This window comes from Hetaerina americana, unplaced genomic scaffold (genome assembly GCF_022747635.1).
Source record: "Hetaerina americana unplaced genomic scaffold, ioHetAmer1.1.p SCAF_1, whole genome shotgun sequence".
NCBI lineage: Eukaryota > Metazoa > Arthropoda > Insecta > Odonata > Calopterygidae > Hetaerina > Hetaerina americana.
Window position 1 is genome coordinate 84,460,769 of NW_027286069.1, and position 21,892 is coordinate 84,482,660.

The window sequence follows — 21,892 nt, forward strand, 5'->3', positions numbered from 1 at the left end:
ATGAATTATGCAGTGGGTATCCATCTTCTTGGTTGAAGTTCTATTGGAATTTTTTACCATCTCAATTGCATATTGTTGCTTCTAATCAAGCCAAGAGGTATGGTGTTAACCAAAGAAATTAGCAGAGTTCATCATTTACAAACTATGGAAAGCTCTAAACAAATACCTAAATTTAGTTATGTTTGATCTTCATTCCATGGCTCCCAAACTAATTCTGTATTGAAATCAACAATTAACACACTTTCATGAGTACCTTATTCAAATTTCATCATGTTTTTTGTTAATCTAGGTAATTGAATCTTTTAAGATTTACCATTCTGGCCATTTTATTTTAGAAAAAAGTAATATTGGGTAAATGGACTAATACATGAGTACTTAAAATTGAATTGCAAAGCCTCCATATATGTATCATCATTGGAAATATTGCCAATATCCCTTCTACTTATGGATTTTATTATAAAATGGGGCATTTTGTATTTGTTGAGTTAAATTATATGGGTGTTCAGGATAGCTGGGAATGAATGTTTTAAGCTTCGGGGGAATATTTTTTTAATAATGATTACAATTGTGGACCAGAACTTTCATGCAGTTGTTTGCCACTTAGGACCATACCGCTAGTTGAGATGCCAGAAGGACATACATTCTCCAAGAAAACTATTTTTGCAACTAGTAAGAATTGGTTAGTTTAACTATAGTATTGATCAAAAATTTTAACTGAGCGTTGAAAATAATATATATGAAGTGAATTTGTACAAATATAGCATCGAATATTGTTTACTTGCTCTATGACCTCTATACTAATTTTTTTAAAAGGTAACTTCATCATTCATTTTGCTGTAACATGACAATCAAGCGGGGAACTTTTGGTGCTGCTCCAAGATTCTCCATGTTCAAACATGGCCAAACCATAATTAATATTCATTCATGGAATGTTCATGTAAAACCATAGAGGAAGAACCTTTTTTGTAGATATTCATGTGGTACATGGTATTTCACTCTGATAGGCCTTGCCAATTGGTACCATCCCCAGCCTCATTTATCTTTATAGCTTTGGGTTGAGAACTATGGTGATGGGATATTTCTTTTAGGTGTATTGAACTCACCTGTGGTCTACTTTGCCTGACTGGGGGCTCTTGGAACTGTGGCTGCAGGGAAGCTCTTCCCTCTGGCCTGAATGCCGGCTGGGGTCTGGACTGCCTCACAACCTGCTGGCCCCTGTAGGGCAGAGGTGCCTGTGTTGTAGTCCTGGGCAGCTGAGGGACTGGAGCGTACTGTGCGGGCGTCACAGTCGATGAGAACAGTCCAGGGGTGACCACTTCGTCGTCATCGTCGTTGACTTCATCCTCCAGTGGCGACGAATACGTGGGCTGCGAGATCGCGTTCTGTGCCGGTGGTTCTTCCCTCACAGGCGCCGGCCTCAGCGATTGTACGGAGTACGGTTGAGGTGGGAGTGGCGCCGGTATTGCTCCAGGAATGGGGGGAGGACCCTGCTGCCTTCCCCTGCCGCCCTGCCCGGGACCCTGGATGGGCACCGCGAAGGCTCCGATGGGGATCGGGCGACGGCTCCTTGGACCAGCCGGAATTCCTTGCCTCAAGATCGCTCCTCCCTGCTGACCCGGTCCAGCGATGCGTATCCTACCGGGCCTCGGCTGCAGCCGCCCCGGCTCAAGTTCATCTTCCTGGTATTGCGCGTAAGCCTGCGCCGCAAAAATGCAGCAGCAAGCCTGAAATGGAGAAGGTAGGTGTTATTTTCTCCGTAGCACTAAATTTTGAAATTTAATAAGTGTTTGTTGTAAAACTGCCCACTTTTTTTGAATCCACTGACAATGAGTTCATATTTTATTATTGGAAATGTTTGAAATTAGAAGTGCTTGAGAGAAAGACTATCCTCGATCATCATTAAAGGCAGATTTTTTCAATGAGAGTCATGCTTAGTATTCAATGTGTGCATCAAAGTATATCATAGTTACTTCAGTGTGAGCATTAACAATAATTTGGGCTGTAATTAAAAAAACCATAAACACACTAGCCTGACGGCCTGTGAAATTCACACATCAGGGTAAGGGGGTCAGTTCCTTTCCCTGTGCCGGTTTTGGTTTCTCAGGAAAATCTGGTACCCGAAAAATCACATTGCTTGGGTGGAACTGCAGGTGCCATGAGGTGCTCGGGAATTGAACCCGAGCCCTCCGGTCAGTAGTCCAACGCGCCACCCCCTGGACTATCGCGGCCCACGGGCTGTTATTATGCTAGCCATATTTTAGTGACAGAGAAACAATTTGCAAGAGTATATTCTATGCGTAGAAAATTTACAAATAAAAAAAAGTAACAGATAAATATTGCACAACATTGAGCAGAGTTGATAAAATGTCCTACGTGACGGCAGAGTCGCGCGTGACGAGTGATATGTTCAGGTGTTACTATTAACGGGCGTCACTGAATGTGTACGATTTGGTGAAATTAGAAAATGTTCAGGTAATGAAGAGTGGGAAGTAAATCCAGTGTTGTTATTACGTGGTTATCCTTATTATTTCCCTCCGGCTCCTTCCCTTGCGAGAATAAGGTTGAAAATACCACTATCTCATGCTAAGGTGTTCAGAAATTTGGCTTCAAAGTTCTGCGTTGGAAAGCGGAATAGGCGTATTTCACGCTTCAAATAGGGAAGCCTTCACCTTTGAACGCGATGGCAGTGTTAACTTTCAAAACGCTCGAGTGAGGGATGCGTTACTCGGCGCACAAGAGATTTTTTCTTTTAAACAATTAAAATTTCGGCAATTCTTTTGGAGATTTCTTTCATGACGATCTCACCCCTGCATCTTCTGCGAATAGCCCCCGCGTCTTCGTCTTTGTGCTAGATGCCTATTATTTCACTGCGGAATGTTCTATAGGAGGAGGAGCGGTTAAGAATTTCTCCAAACATCATACTCAACTCAACTGTCATTATATCGATCAGATTTCCACTGAAATATCCTACAGACCGGAGTGGAAAGCCAACCTCTCCCACATTGCCATGATAGTGTAGAATTAAACCGTTAATACAGTTCTCTGGCAAAACTCAGGACTCTTTATCTCGGGAAATGTCATGCACATGGTTTCGGTGCATATTTTTACTATCTTGCTGGGAAGAAAACGCCTTTACCCTTTACAATTTAAGGATAGGATTGCATTGGACATGGTTTTTTTTGTTTAACTTTTCGACTGCAGATTTTCCCATGGTTGATACATTGAATTCAATGATTTCAGGCTCTTTTTTTGAAAATCATGGTCACTCAATTTGTAAACTTTGTCTTTTTTTCACACTAAATGTTATTACACTACTACCTCAATTACACTAATAACTTTATGACACTACCACCTTTATTACACTCATACATTTATTACCCTACTACATTTATTACATTACTACATTTATTACATTACTACAATTATTACACCACTAGAACTTCTCTTCACCGTTAGAATTATCCTCGTATTGCCTATGCGTCGAAACCGGTGGTAGTGTAATAAAGTTTAGTGCGAAAAATACCACGTTTATTGAGTCAGTGAACTTGATCATCATTATCCTTTTATCTTTCTTTTTTATTTTTATATAGTATAGTATGATGTTCAAATAGTGGTGGAGTGGAGGGATTCCATTTTGTGGTGGACCTAATTTGAAGTAAAAATTTGCATTTTATTTATTAATTAAAAAAAGAAAATAGCCGTTTGATTTTAAAAGGAAGCTAAAAATACTGAAAGATCCTTAAGATCCATTTACACCTTTATAGCAAACCGCGGCATATCGGCGACTAGCCTAGAGCATGATGATAGCATACTGAGCTTTTATTCGATGGGTTTGAGCCGCCTTAACTGAAGGACGTGGGTTCAAATCCAGTTTCCGACAGGGTCGTTGCGTTGTTGGGTAATGAATTTCTCCCGCTATTTTAGGATATGATGTCACCTCGGGCAACCGTCGATTAGCCCCAATAAACCCAATGACCTTCTGCGATAATGGCTGTTTAAATAAATGTTTGTCTAAATTTTCGCCAGGGCCCCAAATCAAATAATGTAGTGCCTTTACTTAGGCATTAAATGTTTGTCTATGTCTAACCCTGTGCTTAAGTTACATACATTCATTAGTAACTTTTAAACCGGTTTTTAAATGTCTCCAAAAACTCCTCTCGTCTTCCCTTTAAATTTGTCGTCAAACCAGTTTCTTTCAAATTTGGGGCATTGGGATCAGTAAATACTTAAATACGTAGGTGCCGTTCGACCTTTGCGAAGAAAATAATGCATAAACCTGTTCAAAATGAGCACTCTCGAACGCGTGACAGGAATGTACATGTGTTTCACCTTCATGCAAGTTTATAGAATGATTTACCGAATAATTCCATCTCAAGGGTGAATCCTAATGAATGGGTTACCTACTCGTATTTATCGTTTCCAAAATACGTGTGCAAAAGAATTAGTGGCACGATTCGAATGATACTCAGGTGACCGAAATATTTTTTTATTCGCTCAGCATAATTAGCGAATTTAACAGTCTCTTGAATACATTTCACAATTTAAAACCCATTTTTTAAAATGAAGATGAAATTGATTCGATTGTCCATTCAATTAAACTGGACCTCATTAGGTGACCTCGAAAGTGATGCAAACATTTTGGGCACCCTGATTTATCTGTTTGAGTTTTATCAACCTCTTGTGTGTAGATCCAGTTAAGTTTTTTGAATTTTAATGTAAACGGATGACTATAGACGTGTAACTATAGAACAAATACCGTAAATTCAAAAGAATACCAGCTCAATTATTTAGGTCAAATAGGGATTCAGACGCTAAATGCAATGCTTACTATATTAAGTTGCGTCTAAATGAATCCTGTTGTATTCTAGAATAATAAATGTATTTGAATGATAGTTGCGTAAGTTCAATTAATATTTCGGAGCGAATTGAAAAATTGCTCCATAAATGCATTATCGGTTTAAAGATTGACTACTTCGGAGATAGCCAACAAATATTTTTAAAGAAAATTCCTCCGTATCTTCATTCTAAATGTATAATGATAAGATGATGCATCCGAAATAAAATCTTAAGGCTATTAAATTTATGTAAATATTGTGGGTTTTTCGTCCAAACTACTAATTTTAGATCCGTAAAACATGTTCTGCATGTAATGTATGCGTGTAAATATCCGATAAGCCTACGACTCTGCACGTGGAGAAATGCATGATACCTGTATTCTCTTTCGGATTAAACCTCGCGAATGAAGAGCTGTCTGAGAAGAGTCCGTTTGAAGCCAAACGAGGCCCGTGCTTTCCCTTCTACAAGTAGCCAGTTGCCCTAAATTCACTTGCTGGCCAGCCCACCCCAATGCGGTTGAATTCTCGTCCCGAACAATGGAAATTTCTTTCGCCATTTAGGCCTCCCGCTCGATTCTGGGTGATAGCATGTGTGCTTCGTTCAAGAAGCCTCTTAGGGAATAACCCGGAGAGAAATCGAGAGAAATCATTGTGTAAGGTTTGAATTGGCCAGGGAAAACACGTATTATAATCATAACCTACTATTATAGAAAGGTTATGCACAATCTCAGGCAAATTATTTGTATCGTTCTTGGATGAATAGTCATTTCGCAAGCACCGAAAATGTTGATGTGCTAAGTGTTTCATGCTTGGTGAAAGAATGATGCGAGAGTATTTACAGTGTCTTGTCCTTGTTGGAGATAATCGGTGGTTATAATAGGTAGTAGAGGGTGTATTGACTCTAAATAATTAGCTATTAGCTTCCACTGTGGATTCAAGCAGGACCACCATCATTGAAGTGTTGCAGATGATGTACTTTTTTATTATTATCTTCAACAATTCCGTTATTCACCTAGCTCATCACTAGTATCCATTGAATTTTATATTAAGCATGGTTGAAATAATGGTGTGGGCCTTTCTTACTTAGTTACACCTTAAGGTTATTCCGAGCTTAAATGATATTTAGTAGTGTAGGTGAGAATGGGCATTAGAAAATTAGTAATTAGGATCTTTGTTTGTGCATTCAGAAGCAGTTTCGTTGAATGATCAGGGACCAAGAATAATTGCAGTATCACAAAATTATGCATAACTTCAATATGCGGAAAGGAACTGTAAGAAGAACTTCACACATTTTAGTGGAATTAATGTATCACAATCCCTGTTATTATATGTCAAACATACGGTAATATAATGTTTTTACGATATAATTATAGTTATCTCGATTCCAATTCACGTGTTCTACAAAAAGGGGATTTGATATTGTGGATATAATAACATGAAACTACAAAGACGAAGGAGCTATGGAAAACTTAAGATGAATATATTGGAAATTTTTGTAGGCCAGGTCATCATTACCTGCGTCCATCGAGGGATGCTCTCAATATGCGAGAAGAGCGACCTCCAGACGATAAAAATGTGGCTTGTTTCTGTTTCACTCCGTTATCGTAGTGTCTATAATAGCATTGATTGGATTCTAATGATGGATTGAAATAATTTCAATCCTGAATGTATTCAAGTAAACATCATGTATCATGTAAACCAAGGATTTTTTTCTCGTTTAGACACGTGACAGGTCTCGCCAGGTAGCATTGGAGCTGATCGGTGAATGGCTGTAAACCTCAGCCTTCACCGCGGCAGCGTATTCATTCGACTTAAGCGCACAATTATTGTGCGGTCAGTTCTGAAATCGTATCGATCTTTTTAAATCCAAATTTATTTTATGCGAATGGTGTAAAAACGGTAAAGAATTTGTGAACCTTAAATTGCACAAGCGTTTAAACTTAATGATATCAGCAGATCAATCTTCCATCAGAAAAAATAATTCATAATTGTATATTTGTTTTTAACCTTTCGTAATATTTATCACATAATTAATATTTAATTACATAACTTTTACTGCAATTGAAAAAATTCTCCTGATAGTATGGATGCATGGAATTTTTGTTTAAATTTTCGCCTATCCGTAAGTTTACTCGTAACGCCCTCGGCTAAATTGTTTTTAGTGTTTAGCCTGAGAGGAAATTGGAGTATTTTTATGTATAATATGACAACTTTCTTCTCTCGGGGGATATTGCACCAAAGGGGAAGATTTCGGCCCAAAATCAGACCGAAAATCGATCCTTTTACGATAATTTCATCGGTAATTTCGTGCTATTAAAAACTAGTCAAAGCCGTTTCCCAATATCCCCTTTCCAATCCTCGCTTTGTCATCGCCCCGCGGGCTTGTGCTGATGTGCCGGAGTTACGTTTTATATTAAGGGCATCGCAGGGGAGTAACCTTTATCAGCCACTTTCTCATCGCGTGTGTCGGGACGAGAGATGAGAAGGTTGGGGACCAGGAAAACCGTCCCAGGAAGAATGGGTTATTTACGAGACAGCTGAAACTGCTAAGGCATCACAGCAAGTAAGCGTTAGATAAAATAAATCCTCTATCCCCCCAGGTGGTTGACCTCGGAAGGGACAATTGTTTTCTCTTTTTTCTTGTTTTTCCTACTCTTTAATTCAGGGATCTATGATAAGCGAACTAAATTTACCGAACCGTGAATGCATGCAGTCATCTTAAATATCTCTGAAACCTGCCTTAGAGAAAAAAAATCTCGGCGAGTATATTTTAGGTCCTCTGTGCGTGTAGAAAAAATCTCCCTTCATTTAAATATTTTCGATATTGCCACATAATATCCCATTAATTTCGACTTTATTTTAACATTATCTCGTCGTTCAACACATAACTGCGAAATTCGTTATTTTAAACGATGAAATAGTGTTTTTTCCTGAGGAAATTCACCATGGAGCACTGTCTCCAGAGAGGAATTTTGCAGCATTTCGTGGATTTTTTTCAATCTGGGAAACGTCAGTGCGCACATACCCGAATGAAAAACGCCGTGACTGTAGACACTTTCAAAAGTGGTCAAGAGTGATCGATGAACAAACGGAGGGGTTGCAGGCTTTCTTGGACGTCCTCTTTCATCGTTCTAATTATCTGTGCATTCAATCTCTAAAACGTAATTTTGTTTTTGCTAATCGATCTCGTCGGTGTTTTGGTCCTACGCTATGGTCTCTTATCTTTTGCAGACCATATGAACTACGGTCGAAAGAAATCTTAGTATGAACGAAACAAATGTTATAATGAAATACTGTGTTGGTCCTCGCGTGAAAGGATATGATAAACGCATTGATTGTTGTTATTTCATTACAGGATGTATCAAAATAAGATGAAATACATCTTATTTTGATACATCCTGGCGCTAGTTCCGACAGCGTTCGAGTCACGTCGGGGGTACCTCAGGGAAGTGTGATCGGGCCGTTACTTTTCTTGATTTTTGTTAACGATTTGAACCGCGAAGTGAAAAGTAACATTAGGATGTTTGCGGATGACACGGTGATCTATCGGGAGATATCTGGGGATGAGGATCGTTTTATTCTAGCGCAGGATTTAGATTGCATTACTAAATGGTGTTCTAACTGGGGATTGACTCTAAATTATAATAAATGTTCAGTGGTAAATTTCTTTAAAAGATCAACGGGATTTGCTTACAAATTAGCTGGAGGTGACCTAGCAGTAGTTGATACGGTAAAATACCTAGGTGTCACATTCACTAAAGACTTAACTTGGGGGACTCACATACGTAAAGTCTGCGGTCAAGCAAATAAAAAATTGGGATTCATTAGACGCATTGTCGGCAAAAGTGACTCAAAGGTCAAGGAACGTTGTTACCACGCTCTTGTAAGGCCTCATTTAGAATACGCATGCAGCGTGTGGGACCCGAGTGAAAAAGGTCTCATTCGGGAAATTGAGAAGGTTCAACGCCGGGCAGCCCGTTTTGTAAAAAATTCCTACGATAAAACGCAAAGCGTTACCGAAATGCTCATGGATTTGGGGTGGGAATCATTAGAAGAGAGACGATTCAATGCAAGACTGAAATTATTAAATAAATTCAGATCCGCATGTTTCAGCACCGAGGTCTCGCAGATTATTCGTACTCCTACATACATTGGTCGCTTGGATCATGCATATAAAATTCGGGAAATAGATGCCAGGACTAGCCGACTCAAGGACTCCTTCTTCCCACGGACAATACGGGATAGCAACTGTAGGATTATAGATAGTAAAAATTCCACTTGCCACCCTCAGTGTCTAAAAAATAATTAGTTCTACTTAAATGCATGCTCCTCCACTAACCTTATGTGTTTTGTTATAATAACCCATTCTTTCCGCATGATATCATTCGTGTTCTGTTCATCTGTTTTTAAGTTTCCCTTTCAGTCCCTCTTCCCTCCCGGCGGGGGGAAATTCCTGCTACCTGCAACGTTGGGTCGAATTCCCTTCCTTTTACTGTCTCTTTGGGGGGTTGAGTGTTTTGTGGTGCATTTTCATGTGGTAGTGATGTTTCACATTCTTGCTTGTTGTGTCCTGGCTTGCGTGTTTTAGGATGGCTTTCGTGCTGTATCCTGGGGTGCAGTTTTTTGTTGTTTTGCGGTGTATGTGTTTGCATGAGTATTGGATGGAGGGAGTTTTGCATGAGTGTGTGCGCTGCTGGGGTGTAATTTTCCGTGTTGTTTTTTGCATGTGGTATTTTTCGTTTTTACGGTTGGTGACCTAACACCCCCCGCCACACGCCCTTGCGGCGGCTTGCGGGGTATTATGTAGATGTAGATGTAGATGTACATGGCAGTTGCGGGTTAAACGTAGTCTGATGAAATCATTGTGGTGAAAAGGCAGTGAATCATTAAGTTTTCAGTTAACATCACTAGCAGAGGAATTTTCCGAATATTCATGTGAAATTTTCATCTTTGCATTAATAAAGATGAGGTGTTGGTTCAGGGAATAAGATATTTCGTGGCTGATAATTTGAGAACAAATCGTGTTTTCGCCAAAAAAATTAGCACTATTTGTATGTAATAATATCACCTTAATTTATTGAATATGGTAATATTATGTAATTCATAATATGGAGGAATTGTGTGCCTTCAAGTCTTAATATTGTTTATTCGATGATTGTGAATAGCTTTACATATTGCTCAATGTAATTAGAGGACATGCAATTCATCTATGTGACGAATTCCAAAGAAAAAAATCTATGATAAAGCTAAATATTTAACTTCGATAAAAATCCAGGGATCTAATTCCTTTCTCAAAAGTAATTTTCACTTGCTGTTGCTGGTATGCATTGAAATTATAGGTGAGAGGTAATGATTGTACCGTGGTGGTTCCTAATTATTAGCCTGAACCACAGTCAGCCTTGAAACGTGAGTAGCAGGTAACCACGACGACCTTGAAGGAGTATAAAATATTTCTTAGCTACTCCCTCTTTTCTATGCTTGGAATATTTTGAATTCCATCTGTGATTGCTGTATCAAGTTCTAATTAAAATGAATGAGAAATTAATCTGAATAGTAATATAGGCGTTTTGACTGCAGTTCTTTTGTAGTACATTTCAGCAACAATTTATAAGACTAGAAATACAAGGTAAATGGATGCATAACGACAGAAGTTTGATGTGCGTTGGATTTACAAACCTCGACCTTGACACATTTACAGTTCTTTTGATCTTCGGATGTCATTATTTGGCCAGATAACTTAATTTGAATCAAACTTTTGAAATTGCAAAATTTCACGTTAAGTGTCATCGACATGTTAGATTCTAGTCCAGAGAGTTAATGAAATAGCGAAGAATGCAGTGCAAGGTCTTTCGATTGGCATTCCATATTTTCCAATTAGTGAAATTTTGAAATTAGAGCTTCCCAAGTCAAATTAAGGGCATTCAACTGTTGTTCTAGTTCCGTAGCTCAACCTCATTCACTTCCCTCTCACTTGTGGCATTCAATATTGCTTAATCCCTCGATATCTCAAATGTTTCTTCCTCATTGCAATCCCTTATAGCCTACTTACAAGTTCATTGCTTCGCATCTGTGGGTAAAAGGAGGAAGGATCATCGAGGACTTGAAAGTAGGTTTTCGGAATGGAAATGGAAAGACGGAGTTGTCGAATGCGACTTTTTAATGCAGTTGAAACAGGCCTCCAATTTTCTTCGTCCACGCAGGTAAATGTACACCGGCAGAAGATATCGTCAAACCTCTGGTTATCCATCTCATTCCGTCCTAATATGGGGGGCGAAACTTTTCGGTTTCCCAGAAACATCCCAGCTGCCCTCTGTGGTTTTCAAGCTTTCTTACGACATAAATTGTGAATTATTAATGAGTGAAACTTTATTGCAGCCATGGCGAATAAAATTTCCCTTAGGTGATGTTCATTATATGAAAAATGTTGAATTAAATAATTCAATTAAACCATCAAGTAAAGAAAATAAAAGAAGAAATTTCGAATGCCTAATTTTCCAATTTCGGCCTTTCGTAACCATTTTGTACTGCCCATTAAGTTTCCGTTTCAAACAGGTTCGAATCGTGTGTTCGTTTTTCTACCCGTGGCACTTAGGGCACGATACTTAAAAACCTATGTATGCTCTATTCATTTTTGTAAAACATCATGCCGAATAGTGCATGCTTTCTCTGTGCTTATACAGCTGTACTTATACTTTATTAGTACTCACATAACCACTGCTAGGTAGAATTTGAGTTCGCGGCCTTAAAATAATGACATTGCTACCTTAACTTTCCTGTCAGACGGCGAAATTTGATTGCCGATTTGTACTTAAACTAGTAATTCCTGAGTTGCGGAAATGGTGGCTATGCCACAAACTGCGAGGATCCCGCTTAGATTGCCGAGTAGGTTGGAGCGTGATAGACGATCGAATGCCACTAGGGAGTTTAACAAGGGTAGGATAGTTGCATTCCAATCATATAATACAGTTGATATTAATGTTTGCAGATAACTGCTGGAATCCAAGTTGTGATGGGTGTTCCTTACTCTCTCTCGTTCTCCTGGCAACGTCATTTATTAGTTTTTTAACCCGAAGCCTGGTAACCAAGGCTTGTCATTTTGCTATTAACTCTCAATGGAAAATCTCCATTCTTTCCTACTCCATGCTCTTTAGTCCCATAATTTCTCTCATTTCTTGCAAAGTTCTTAATGCTAATTATGTATTAGCGGTTGTTGAATGCCAAGTATACAGATGAAAAATAATTTTGTCTGATTAAATCATCCCGCATCCATGATAATAGTGCGGTTAATTCATATCTTCGAGCATTTGAGTCAGATGAAAAACGCGGATAGTAGTCTTATTATTTGAATAAGGTGTCGTCTCATTAGCCAAAACTTTTTATTGCTAAGTTTCAATATGGCCTTAAGCTTCACTTTTCTTGTGTGGTCAGGGCGACTTTCCAAGTGTTACCACGCTGGGTAGAGCGAGAGACTTGCAGCAGCGATTTATCCTGATGGAGATCCACCTCCGCACCTTAATAGGCCACGTGGACCAGCACGTGATATTTCTTTGGAAGGTCATGCTGCTTCATGCTAGTTTTTCCACAGCTTCTTTTAAAGCAGTGACTGATATCCTGCCTTAACGTACGGCGAATATGATATTTCATACTTTGCCGGGGGATATCATCATTCACTCGTATGAAAAATCTCAAGCTTGCTCTAGTACCTTGATGACGATGCGTCGTCAAATAGGCTAATATTAATTGAATTAATTCTGTAGTCGCATCCAAGTTACCGACAAATTTTATTTCAGGGGATTTGAGATACCTATTTCTAGAGTTAAAATCCCGTATTTCAGGGATTTTTTCTACTTTGGTGTTTACGCATCCATTTCGAAAAAAGTTTGCGCGTGTGTGCATATATATATATATATATATACATATATATACATATACATACACATACATACACATATATATACATATGTATATATATATATATATATATATATATATATATATATATATATATATATATATACATATATATACATATACATACACATACATACACATATATATACATATGTATATATATATATATATATATATATATATATATATATACATATATATACATATACATACACGTACATACATATATATATACATATGTATATATATATATATATACATATACTCAGAGATGAAAAGGGACCTGATATAGAGTAGGATGTTGTGTTTTGCTAGGGGTCACAAATTATTTAATTAGTAATTATGTCCATCCAAAAACCTACCTTTAACCGGTAGATTACCTAATAATAATTATATATATATATATATATATATATATATATATATATATATATATATATATATATATATATATATATAAGGCATTTGCTTAATAACACTTTCATTACTTTTCGCTTAAGATTTCCTGGTGTCCTTCTCTCATTTGTCATTTGTGATAATTATGCTGGTAGGTCGATGCTTAAGTTAACGGTTATTTTGCCTGGCTGCACTTTCGCTCCAATTTCGACTTACGTTTCCGACCTTCAGAGACATCACGCCCTAAAAAAAGGACCTTTTGACTTCTCCTACAGTAGGGTGCCAAGTGTACGTGAGGCGAATGCCATTTGCTATAAAATACAAGGACATTGCCCACCTTGAATATCATAAACTATTATTAGAGGGTTCTTAATGTTGACGAGAGCGCATTCTACCTTCCAGTGAGTTTTCTTAGATGCCACGGGAGCCTTTTGAATTGAAGATAAAAAAAATGCGGAGACCGTAACATCAAAACGTCCTTATAATGAAATGCAGACGCACACATTAGAGGCACCTAACCGAAAAGGCCACTTACATTCGTTTATTTGACATTGATTGTTGAAAAAGAGACGAAGAAATAGCTTCTGAAACCATCTTCTCTTCAGTAACGTTTTGAATAATTGAATATGATATAAATAAATATGTGTATATTTATGTGTGTATATATATTTGTATATTAAAAATGTGTGTGTACATATATAATATTACCATATTATATATATGATACGATGAATTTCCCAACGACCCTCGTTTCGATTAAAACGCGATCGGTGCGATACGACAATTTTCAGCGTTTACGTAATGGTCCCTGCTCTGCTCTGGACCAGCCCAGCTCAAGCGTGTGTGACTCGAAAGCCTCGCCCACGGAAAGAGAAAAGGGGAACACACATTCTAAGTCAATTTCAACACCTCCTGCATTCCACCGCCCTGAGGCAGCGCGAATACTTCGGATGCTTGTAATTTAGTTCTCCCCACTTCTTTCTCACTTCATAGGTCGCCCTGTAATAAGGTTCAGGATTGCCTTTTGTATCAATTTCTCTGATAACATTTTTCTGGTGCTCCTCGTACTATGGGGGGGGGGGGAGGGAAGTGGTTCGGAGACACACACTAATGTCGCATTTTCCTCCATCACCGACGGCGGCGTCGGAGCATGTCGGTACTCAATGGGTTCAGTGTGGCGTAACGTTATTGGTCGTAGCACGTCGGTCACGTCACCGCCGCTTAATGTCAGTCCGGTTCTTAGAAAACCGTTCGCGCCTACCGCCTAAGTCTCGGCACATTCTTTTCTCGACCCCAGGCGTTGAGGCAAAGAGTGTAAGAATGTTTGTTGCTGGGAAGAAATAAAATATTCCCCCGTTCCTAGTAGCAAAAGACAGTATAGAGAGAAAGCATGGTTTTCAACCCAAAGTCTTGCATTGAAGACAGACAAATCGGAAGTTAATACCTATTAGATTAAATTTTATTGCTTCGATTTTATTTTTCTTTCAAGTTGTATGATATTATTTTTCATAAATTAATCAATTATTATTGTTCAAGATAATGTGAATAAAATTACATAATGGAGTGTGAACAGTTAATTTTTGTACCCTTGATTAGAAACGAACTTGTGTGGACTTAACCATTAGGATATAGAATATGTAGGCAGGTACCCCATGACGTGTCAATAATTCAAAATTGATTGCAAGTGTAAATACTGTAATTTCCTGAATCTGCGTTTTAATAGTTGTGTGTTTGACCGTGGATAGAATTGGAAGGAAGAACATTCATTTTTCTGAGTATTAAGTATTGTAAAAAATTGTGACCAAAAGAATGTACTGGTGAAGCAGTAGTAATTAATGTTAGACAAAATAGAATTAATTTTGCAGCACTCCAGGTTTTAGATTTTTTTCATCCTGTCGGTGTAATTGAGGTAATTCTGCTAAATTCAATGAATGACCCCCAAAAATAGGAATGTTTTATTATTAATTAGTATGAAGTACATTTTTCAACTCGATAATCCCTTAGATGTAGTAACTTTGAAACTGAAACTCACAGTTATTTACCTGGTCGCAGTGCTCGCTCTTGATGTTGTGTCATTCCGGAAGTTTTCCCCAGATGTAAAAAACTACTGATTTTCTCGCATTCGTTTGTGGAAATTCGTCGTGCGTGAGTGGGCTGAAAGTGTTATCCAAAAAACTAACATGCCATTTTCAAAGGATTCCGAAATATGAATTCTCTTGGGATTTAAATTCAGGGAGAAAGAGAACCAAAAAAATCAGGAAACAAAAATTCTTTAGTTGTTGAATGCACACCAATATAATTTTTTTAATCAAATAATTAGTTTTCCGCAGGACTTTACGTTATTTAATAGTAAATCACCAAGAAAATAATTTTCCAACCGAAAAATCATTTCGTATTGTTATCAGTGGCAAAAATGTTTTGTTAGATATTTCTTTTGATGATAGGTCTGATAAAAATGTGTGTCGAGTTTCAGTGTGCCATATGGCAGCTTACTTTGGTGGTATTTCTTCCTTCGCCATGGACCCGCCCTAACTTCTCATACTCCTTGCAAGGTGAAAGTCGGTGCTGGCAGTCAAGGCCACGCCTCTCTAGACTGGCTAGAGTGACTTAAGGAATCATAATGCAACAACCGTTAGCTGCAAAGTGCATTATTACTCAGTATGCAGCATTAAAGTTTTTCCGGCATTCTATTTGCGCACTCTAAGCGGGTTAAGAATAACGCTGTTAAACTATTTTACACGCTTGAACCTACTCGTAAGCTTATGTAGTGATCATTTGTACTGGGCATTGGCATCTTTTTCAATTCGATTTTCGTGATTTCAGTTCACGTTAGACCTATCTCACGTTTATCTCTTTTTTCATGGGCTATATTTAGCAATGTTGGTACAGTCTCCAAATCCCTTATGTTCAGTGCAAAAATCGATAGATTTTTTACAGATTTTTTAATTTTCCTAATATTTTTTTAAAAATTAGCTTTAATATAGTTATCCGGGTTAAATATAATAAATAAATATTTTTCTAGTAGTATGATGCATTTTTTCATTGTACTGAAATAATATTGTTAAAGCCAGTGTGTTCCCATGCGGTCGTTCTAAAGTCGAGGGTATCAATACCTCGTTTATCAATTATGTTTTTATGCCAAAAAATTTCCTAATGTAATTGAAATTCCTTTCCGAATAATTAGATTTGAAATGTTTCCAGGGGAATATATTTGTATACCCTGCCTGAATATTTGAATACCCTGTATGTGATTTTTGTACCCTCTATGTGGTTATATTTCTTTCGTGCCAATCCCTCCCAGCAATTTCCTGCCTTGATCTGGCTGGTAAAATTCCATTGCATCTGACTCAGCGTGTCAGACGCCGCAGAATTTTCAAGAAGCTTTGCGCTTATGAATATTTTATTAATAGGTGTCGATGATAATAATCCTCCGATATTGTTAACTCCATTTTTCTAATTAACAATAGTATTTACCCTTTTTTTGGCCCGAATCCTCCTTATTCATGAGAAAAAGATAACTGAGAAAAACTTTATTTTTCTGAGCAAGTAACCAGGGCAAAGAGCTTATGAGCGACAAATATGCGAATAAGGAGATCAATAAGTCGTTGCGTAAAGTTTTCTCTTTTAGATAATTTCATTCCGAGGAGTGTAAAAGTGAGAGGATCCTCATGAAAACTGTGCCACTTGTTTTTGCAGGGGAACAACTTTCTCTCTCGGGAATCGCTCCGCAGTTTACAGAAGGTTTTTCTTCCTTACGCGATGTTGATCCAAATATAATAGCTATCCCATGGAAGAAATTTTATTCATATGTCTGCCTGTTTATAGAATTTAGTTTGCTTCCTCTTAAGTAAAATCAATTGTAACTATCTATGTCTATGACTGAGGTCTAGTTACTGATTACTTAAATGCGCCGAGCAAATTTTTACAATATACCGAAGGTATTCGTTTCAAAGTTTCTTTGTAATCCTATGAAAAAATATTATCATATTATAATTATTCCTCCTGATCTTCTGGGCTGAAAACGTAATAAAGGAATAATGACGGGGGCTGAAATATCACGAACGCAATTAGTAATTTTCTTGTTTCATCTCGCTGATTGAAACCTCCGTAATTCGTATCAACGATAGTGCCGTGCTATCTTGAAAATACTAGGTACTTCGGTTGTATTGGTTTGTTTCTTAGAATGTTGAAATGAAAACCATATCTAGATCCGCTCTAACTGGTTAATAGGGTTTTCATCGTAATAGTTTATTATTTTAGATATCGATTTAAAATGTTTCCATGAATCTCTGTTATCTTTGCTTGACTTATAGTTCCGTATGCAATAAACCACTATTATTCCACTTTTTATCACAATCAATTTCATTTCATTATACTTTGGCGAATAATTGCCTCCTGACGAACTTTTTACTGAAGATGAGATCATTGGTCCTAAGTCAATTGGAAATATTTTAATGAAAGCCAGAAAAGAATAGACAATCCTTTTTTGATTCCGATTTTTTTTTTAAATGTAGGTCGTTCCTCCGGGAAAGCGATTAAACTGCTAGAATAAACTGTTTGTCCGTCAGCAATGGTGGAGCACTTAAACATCTGCCTTAACACTGGCATTCCTGTGCACCGCGGCGTGGAAGACGAAGGACGATCCTCAGTGGAGAAAAGAATCGGAATTCCCTCCGGACCGGAGACGTGCCGCGAAATACGCAATCGTTAATCGGAAACGTTGAAAAAATGCAAAATCGTCGCCGATTAATCGGAGTGGGAACAGGAGCTAGAGGGGGGGGGGGAGGGAATAAATCCATTCGCGGCCATTTCGCACTCACCACTATCACTGCCGTGCGCCCCATGGTTTTAGCGTGCGTGTGTAGTCGTGGAGTCCCTTTGATCACCGCTCTTGCGCGCACCTGGATGAATTTCAAACTTGGAAACGCCCTACTCCCCGCGCGGGCTCTTTATATACTGCGCGTGAAAGCGGGTGAATATCGGGAATCACAGTGTTGGCAGCTCCCGGAGAGGGTGAGGGAGAGCCAGACGATGCGGCCGGGATTGGTCGGGGGTGAAGCGCAAAAGGCAGCGGCGGGGCGGGCGGGTGAGAGGGAGGGAGGCGGATGAGGGAAGGACGGACTCGCCTCGGACGTATTCCGCAGGCGTCACACACAAACAAAAGGCGCATCTAGGAGGCGAAAGTGTCACACGATTTTCATTAATTCCCCGCTGTAGCGTGGTTCCGATCGTGAGACTGGGCTGGAGAAATGTAATGCGGCCCAAAACAAGAGTTCAGTGCACCTTTGAAAGACCCGTGGGGAATTGGGACTTGGGAGGAATAAATAATCCCCTGCCCGGGCGTCGTCACCCTACTGCCTGCATCTCAAACAACTTAATGTGATATTCGTTCAATTCTTCGTCGCGCTATGGATTAGTTACCATAAAAAAAATGCAAACATCTTTTAGTCTTTGCTTGTTACGCCCTCAGAAAATTTATTATTTTTTGTATAATTCCTAATATGTGGGCATTTTGGGTCCTTCGTAATCGGAATGTTTGCGTAAGGGAAGTATTTTGAGATATTTAAACCATCGCTAGTGTTCACGCCATTAGAAGAAATATTTTAGTTGATTTTCATGAGCATCAAATGGCTTCTTGCTTAACGTTCATTTTTGTTTTTTAAGTAAACTTCTCTAAGTTGACGATAAGAAGTATATGGGGTCAAATAAAGTTTGGACTTAACGTATTATAAATGATCAGAAATTATCGCTCAATGGCTTTCGTGTCATGACGCATATCTTATCAACTACATTAGATAATGAATGATATTTAAATAGCTCAAAAAATTAATCCACCCCTTAAAGGTGCTAAGATCACTGGTGCTGGCAACCCCAAAAAATGGTTAGTTATTGTCACAGCAGTAAGCCCGAAGTGTTGTTGGATGCTAGTGCAATGAGCAATCAATGATATCATTTACGTTGAGGTTCTGAGTTATGGAGAGGATGCAAAGATCATAAATTAATCCACTTTCTCTTTCATTACAACTGAGACTAAACTATAAACTCATAAAGATAATATTTCCATCCGTCTTTATTTCATTTGAAAATCTTTATGGATATATTGCCCTCCCAAGTTTTTTTTATAGTTATTGGGTTAGAATTTTACTTCGTTGTATTCGTATTTATTGTTTCAATAATTTCATTTGTATTAATTGTAACTAGGAGTTGGTGAACCACTGATTACCTGAGTTCAACCAAGCGTTAAATTTTAATGTTTGAACGCTATTGATATCCCGATGGAGCCAAGGGAAACATTTTTTTCTTCTTCCACAGTTTCCTTTTCTTCTCGTATCCAGCACGCTCTTTCTGACACGGTTTGGGTTCAATTATCATTTGGGACGACGGAGCAGGGCTTCTATTTTTTTTATTTGCATCGCTACTATTACTACTACAAGCTCCGTTAACTTCTCTTGTTAGATCAATGGAGCCAGAAATCGGACTTCGAGGACCGCTGAATAAATGGATCAAATCTCTTCTCTTACACTTTCGTCCTCGTCTCAGAGTCGTCTAGAAATGGCGGCCGAGCCGCTCGAAAACAAGGCCTCGGTGGCTAAAGAAGGGGTCGAGGTTAAGTCGGACAGGTCTCCTTCTACACCCATGACCATGAGACCGGGGATCCTTATCCCTCGATATTTCATGAGAGACAAGAATTTCCTCTCACTCTCACGCTAGGCGGATGGAACGTGGGCTGTTTTCATGGCGGCTGACGGAAGCTCGATAAATATGTCCCTCAGTAGATTGGCGTCGGATACGCCTAGAAGAATATGCATCATAAATGCTCCGACCGTTATTCCTGAGATGGGCGAAGATATAGGAATTTCTCGAGTGCAAGGAATTTTTTGTGCATGTTATTTCATTCAAGTCGTTTGATGGATGCCTTTCTTCAAGGACTTCGTGAATAGTTGTAGTTGCACCTCAATATTCCATTTTATTTTTGTATAATGCAGAAAAAATATCTGTAAATCAAGTTCTTTAGACCGTTTTTGTCATGTAACATCATTTACTTCCCGCTGGTTTTAGTTCTGACGAAAATATGAGCGAGAGCATCACTAGTACAAAGACGAACTGACCATTCATTTTGAGTTTTCATTCAATTTCATGAATGGTAATTCATATTTCACTGACATGATCCAGTGTTTACATTTTTTTAGCGAAGACACAACCATTTGGCTCAACTTATTTCTCGTGTTCTTGCGACATCACCAAAAGCCAGTCCGAATGAGTATTGTAGGTACTGCGTCGAATCCTCACGGCCTTCATGCCCTTAAAAATTTGCTCTGACCTTAGTAGCAAAATAGACCGCGGCAATGAACGGAAGATGACTTGAACTCGAGAACGGCTTTGCTCCATTGACTTAGAAATAATCGCACGCTCGCATTAGCAGCAGCCGTGACACCTTGAAAGCCATCCCTCGGCGGTAACCCGGCACTCTAAAATAGGATTGCTTTTCATGCGTCTGTGGTTTCGGCGGAAGGGACATGCACGTTTCTCTGAACTTGAAACTGGACTTGAAACGGAGGGAAAGTAACTTCTTTTTATTCGTCGTAACCTAATGAATTGTTCAAGGCTGTTAGTGCTTAAGTTGTGCGTACCTAATTTGTTTTCCCCCCTCGGACCAAAGGGCGAAGGAGGGAGGGCATAGCAGGGTACTTAGAGGTTACGAGTGTGAGTGATCTCAGGAGGTAATTGATCAGTCGTGGGTCTCTTGAGGAGCTTGTGACGGATGCGTGCGTATTCCTATGGTATGGCCGCGGAAGGAAGGTTACTTTCTCTTCCTTGGGTAAAGGGAAAATAGATAGCGCAGCTTCTTGGCACGCATCATTCAGGAATTCAGGCTAAAAAAATCTTCATTTTCGTCGTGAAAAGTGAGTTACCCTTTCACTTTTATTCTCGTCGTGGAATAAAGATTTGCATTTCATTTTTAAATGTCGCATCGCTGAAATCCGGTCAAAAATATTAGCTCCACGAGGAGTGACTGCTATATTGATTGATTACGTGATCCATAAACGGATTTTCCTCCATTTTTGCCAAGGATGCACGCATCGGGCGTCGTTCTTCGGGTCCCGTTTGAGTGTATCGAGAAGGGAAATGTATGGCAGGAGTTTGGAAAAGTTCAGTTGACGCCGGAAATGCTTGTTTTTCATTTGTGACCTCACGAAGTACTCGTAGCCCTATTTTTTTCTTTTAGAGTTTAACGATTCTGGGTAAGTGATTCGAATCCGAAGGTAGCCTCAGCTTTCATTCTCAGTTGTATTCCGATTCGTCCGGTGGACGTGCCAAGATCAAGTGCCCCGTTTAAAGGTGAATTCCGTGGTCGAAATCTTTTGATGCCATTTGCATTTTTATAGTCGATATGTACGTATATTATCACATAAATTCATGACTGATCCAATTGGAATGTGCGTTTATCTTTTACCCTTTATTTATCACATAGGCTTTATGCAAAATTATGTTTCATTTCGTATTTAGTTTCGCTCCAAGTAATCATTAGCTTTGCATTCCTTTTTTGGATTTCGGGTGCTGTTGAGTGGTCACTGGGTGCGTTTCATTCCGAGCTTTCCCGTCCATTACAGGCCAAATCATGAGGAGCAATGAATTTCTGCCTACAGTGAACGCGAAAGTTCGGGATAAAATGTTTCCCTTGGGCATCATCGTTCAAGATTACTTTCTCATGTGTCTCCTTTGAAACTGAAAATGGCTGCGGGAATAAT

At 38.8% G+C, this 21,892-nt stretch overlaps 1 protein-coding gene across 1 annotated transcript in view; it reads left to right on the forward strand.

Moving 5' to 3' along the window:
- The first annotated feature begins 841 nt into the window (after positions 1 to 841).
- LOC139687477 (organic cation transporter protein-like) overlaps positions 842 to 21,892 on the forward strand; it is a 92,670-nt gene continuing 71,619 nt past the window's right edge. Inside the window, exons 1-2 of the mRNA XM_071584694.1 lie at positions 842 to 937; positions 1,302 to 1,738. Of these exons, the coding sequence (XP_071440795.1) occupies positions 842 to 937; positions 1,302 to 1,738 (533 nt within the window). The remainder of the gene's footprint in view (positions 938 to 1,301; positions 1,739 to 21,892) is intronic.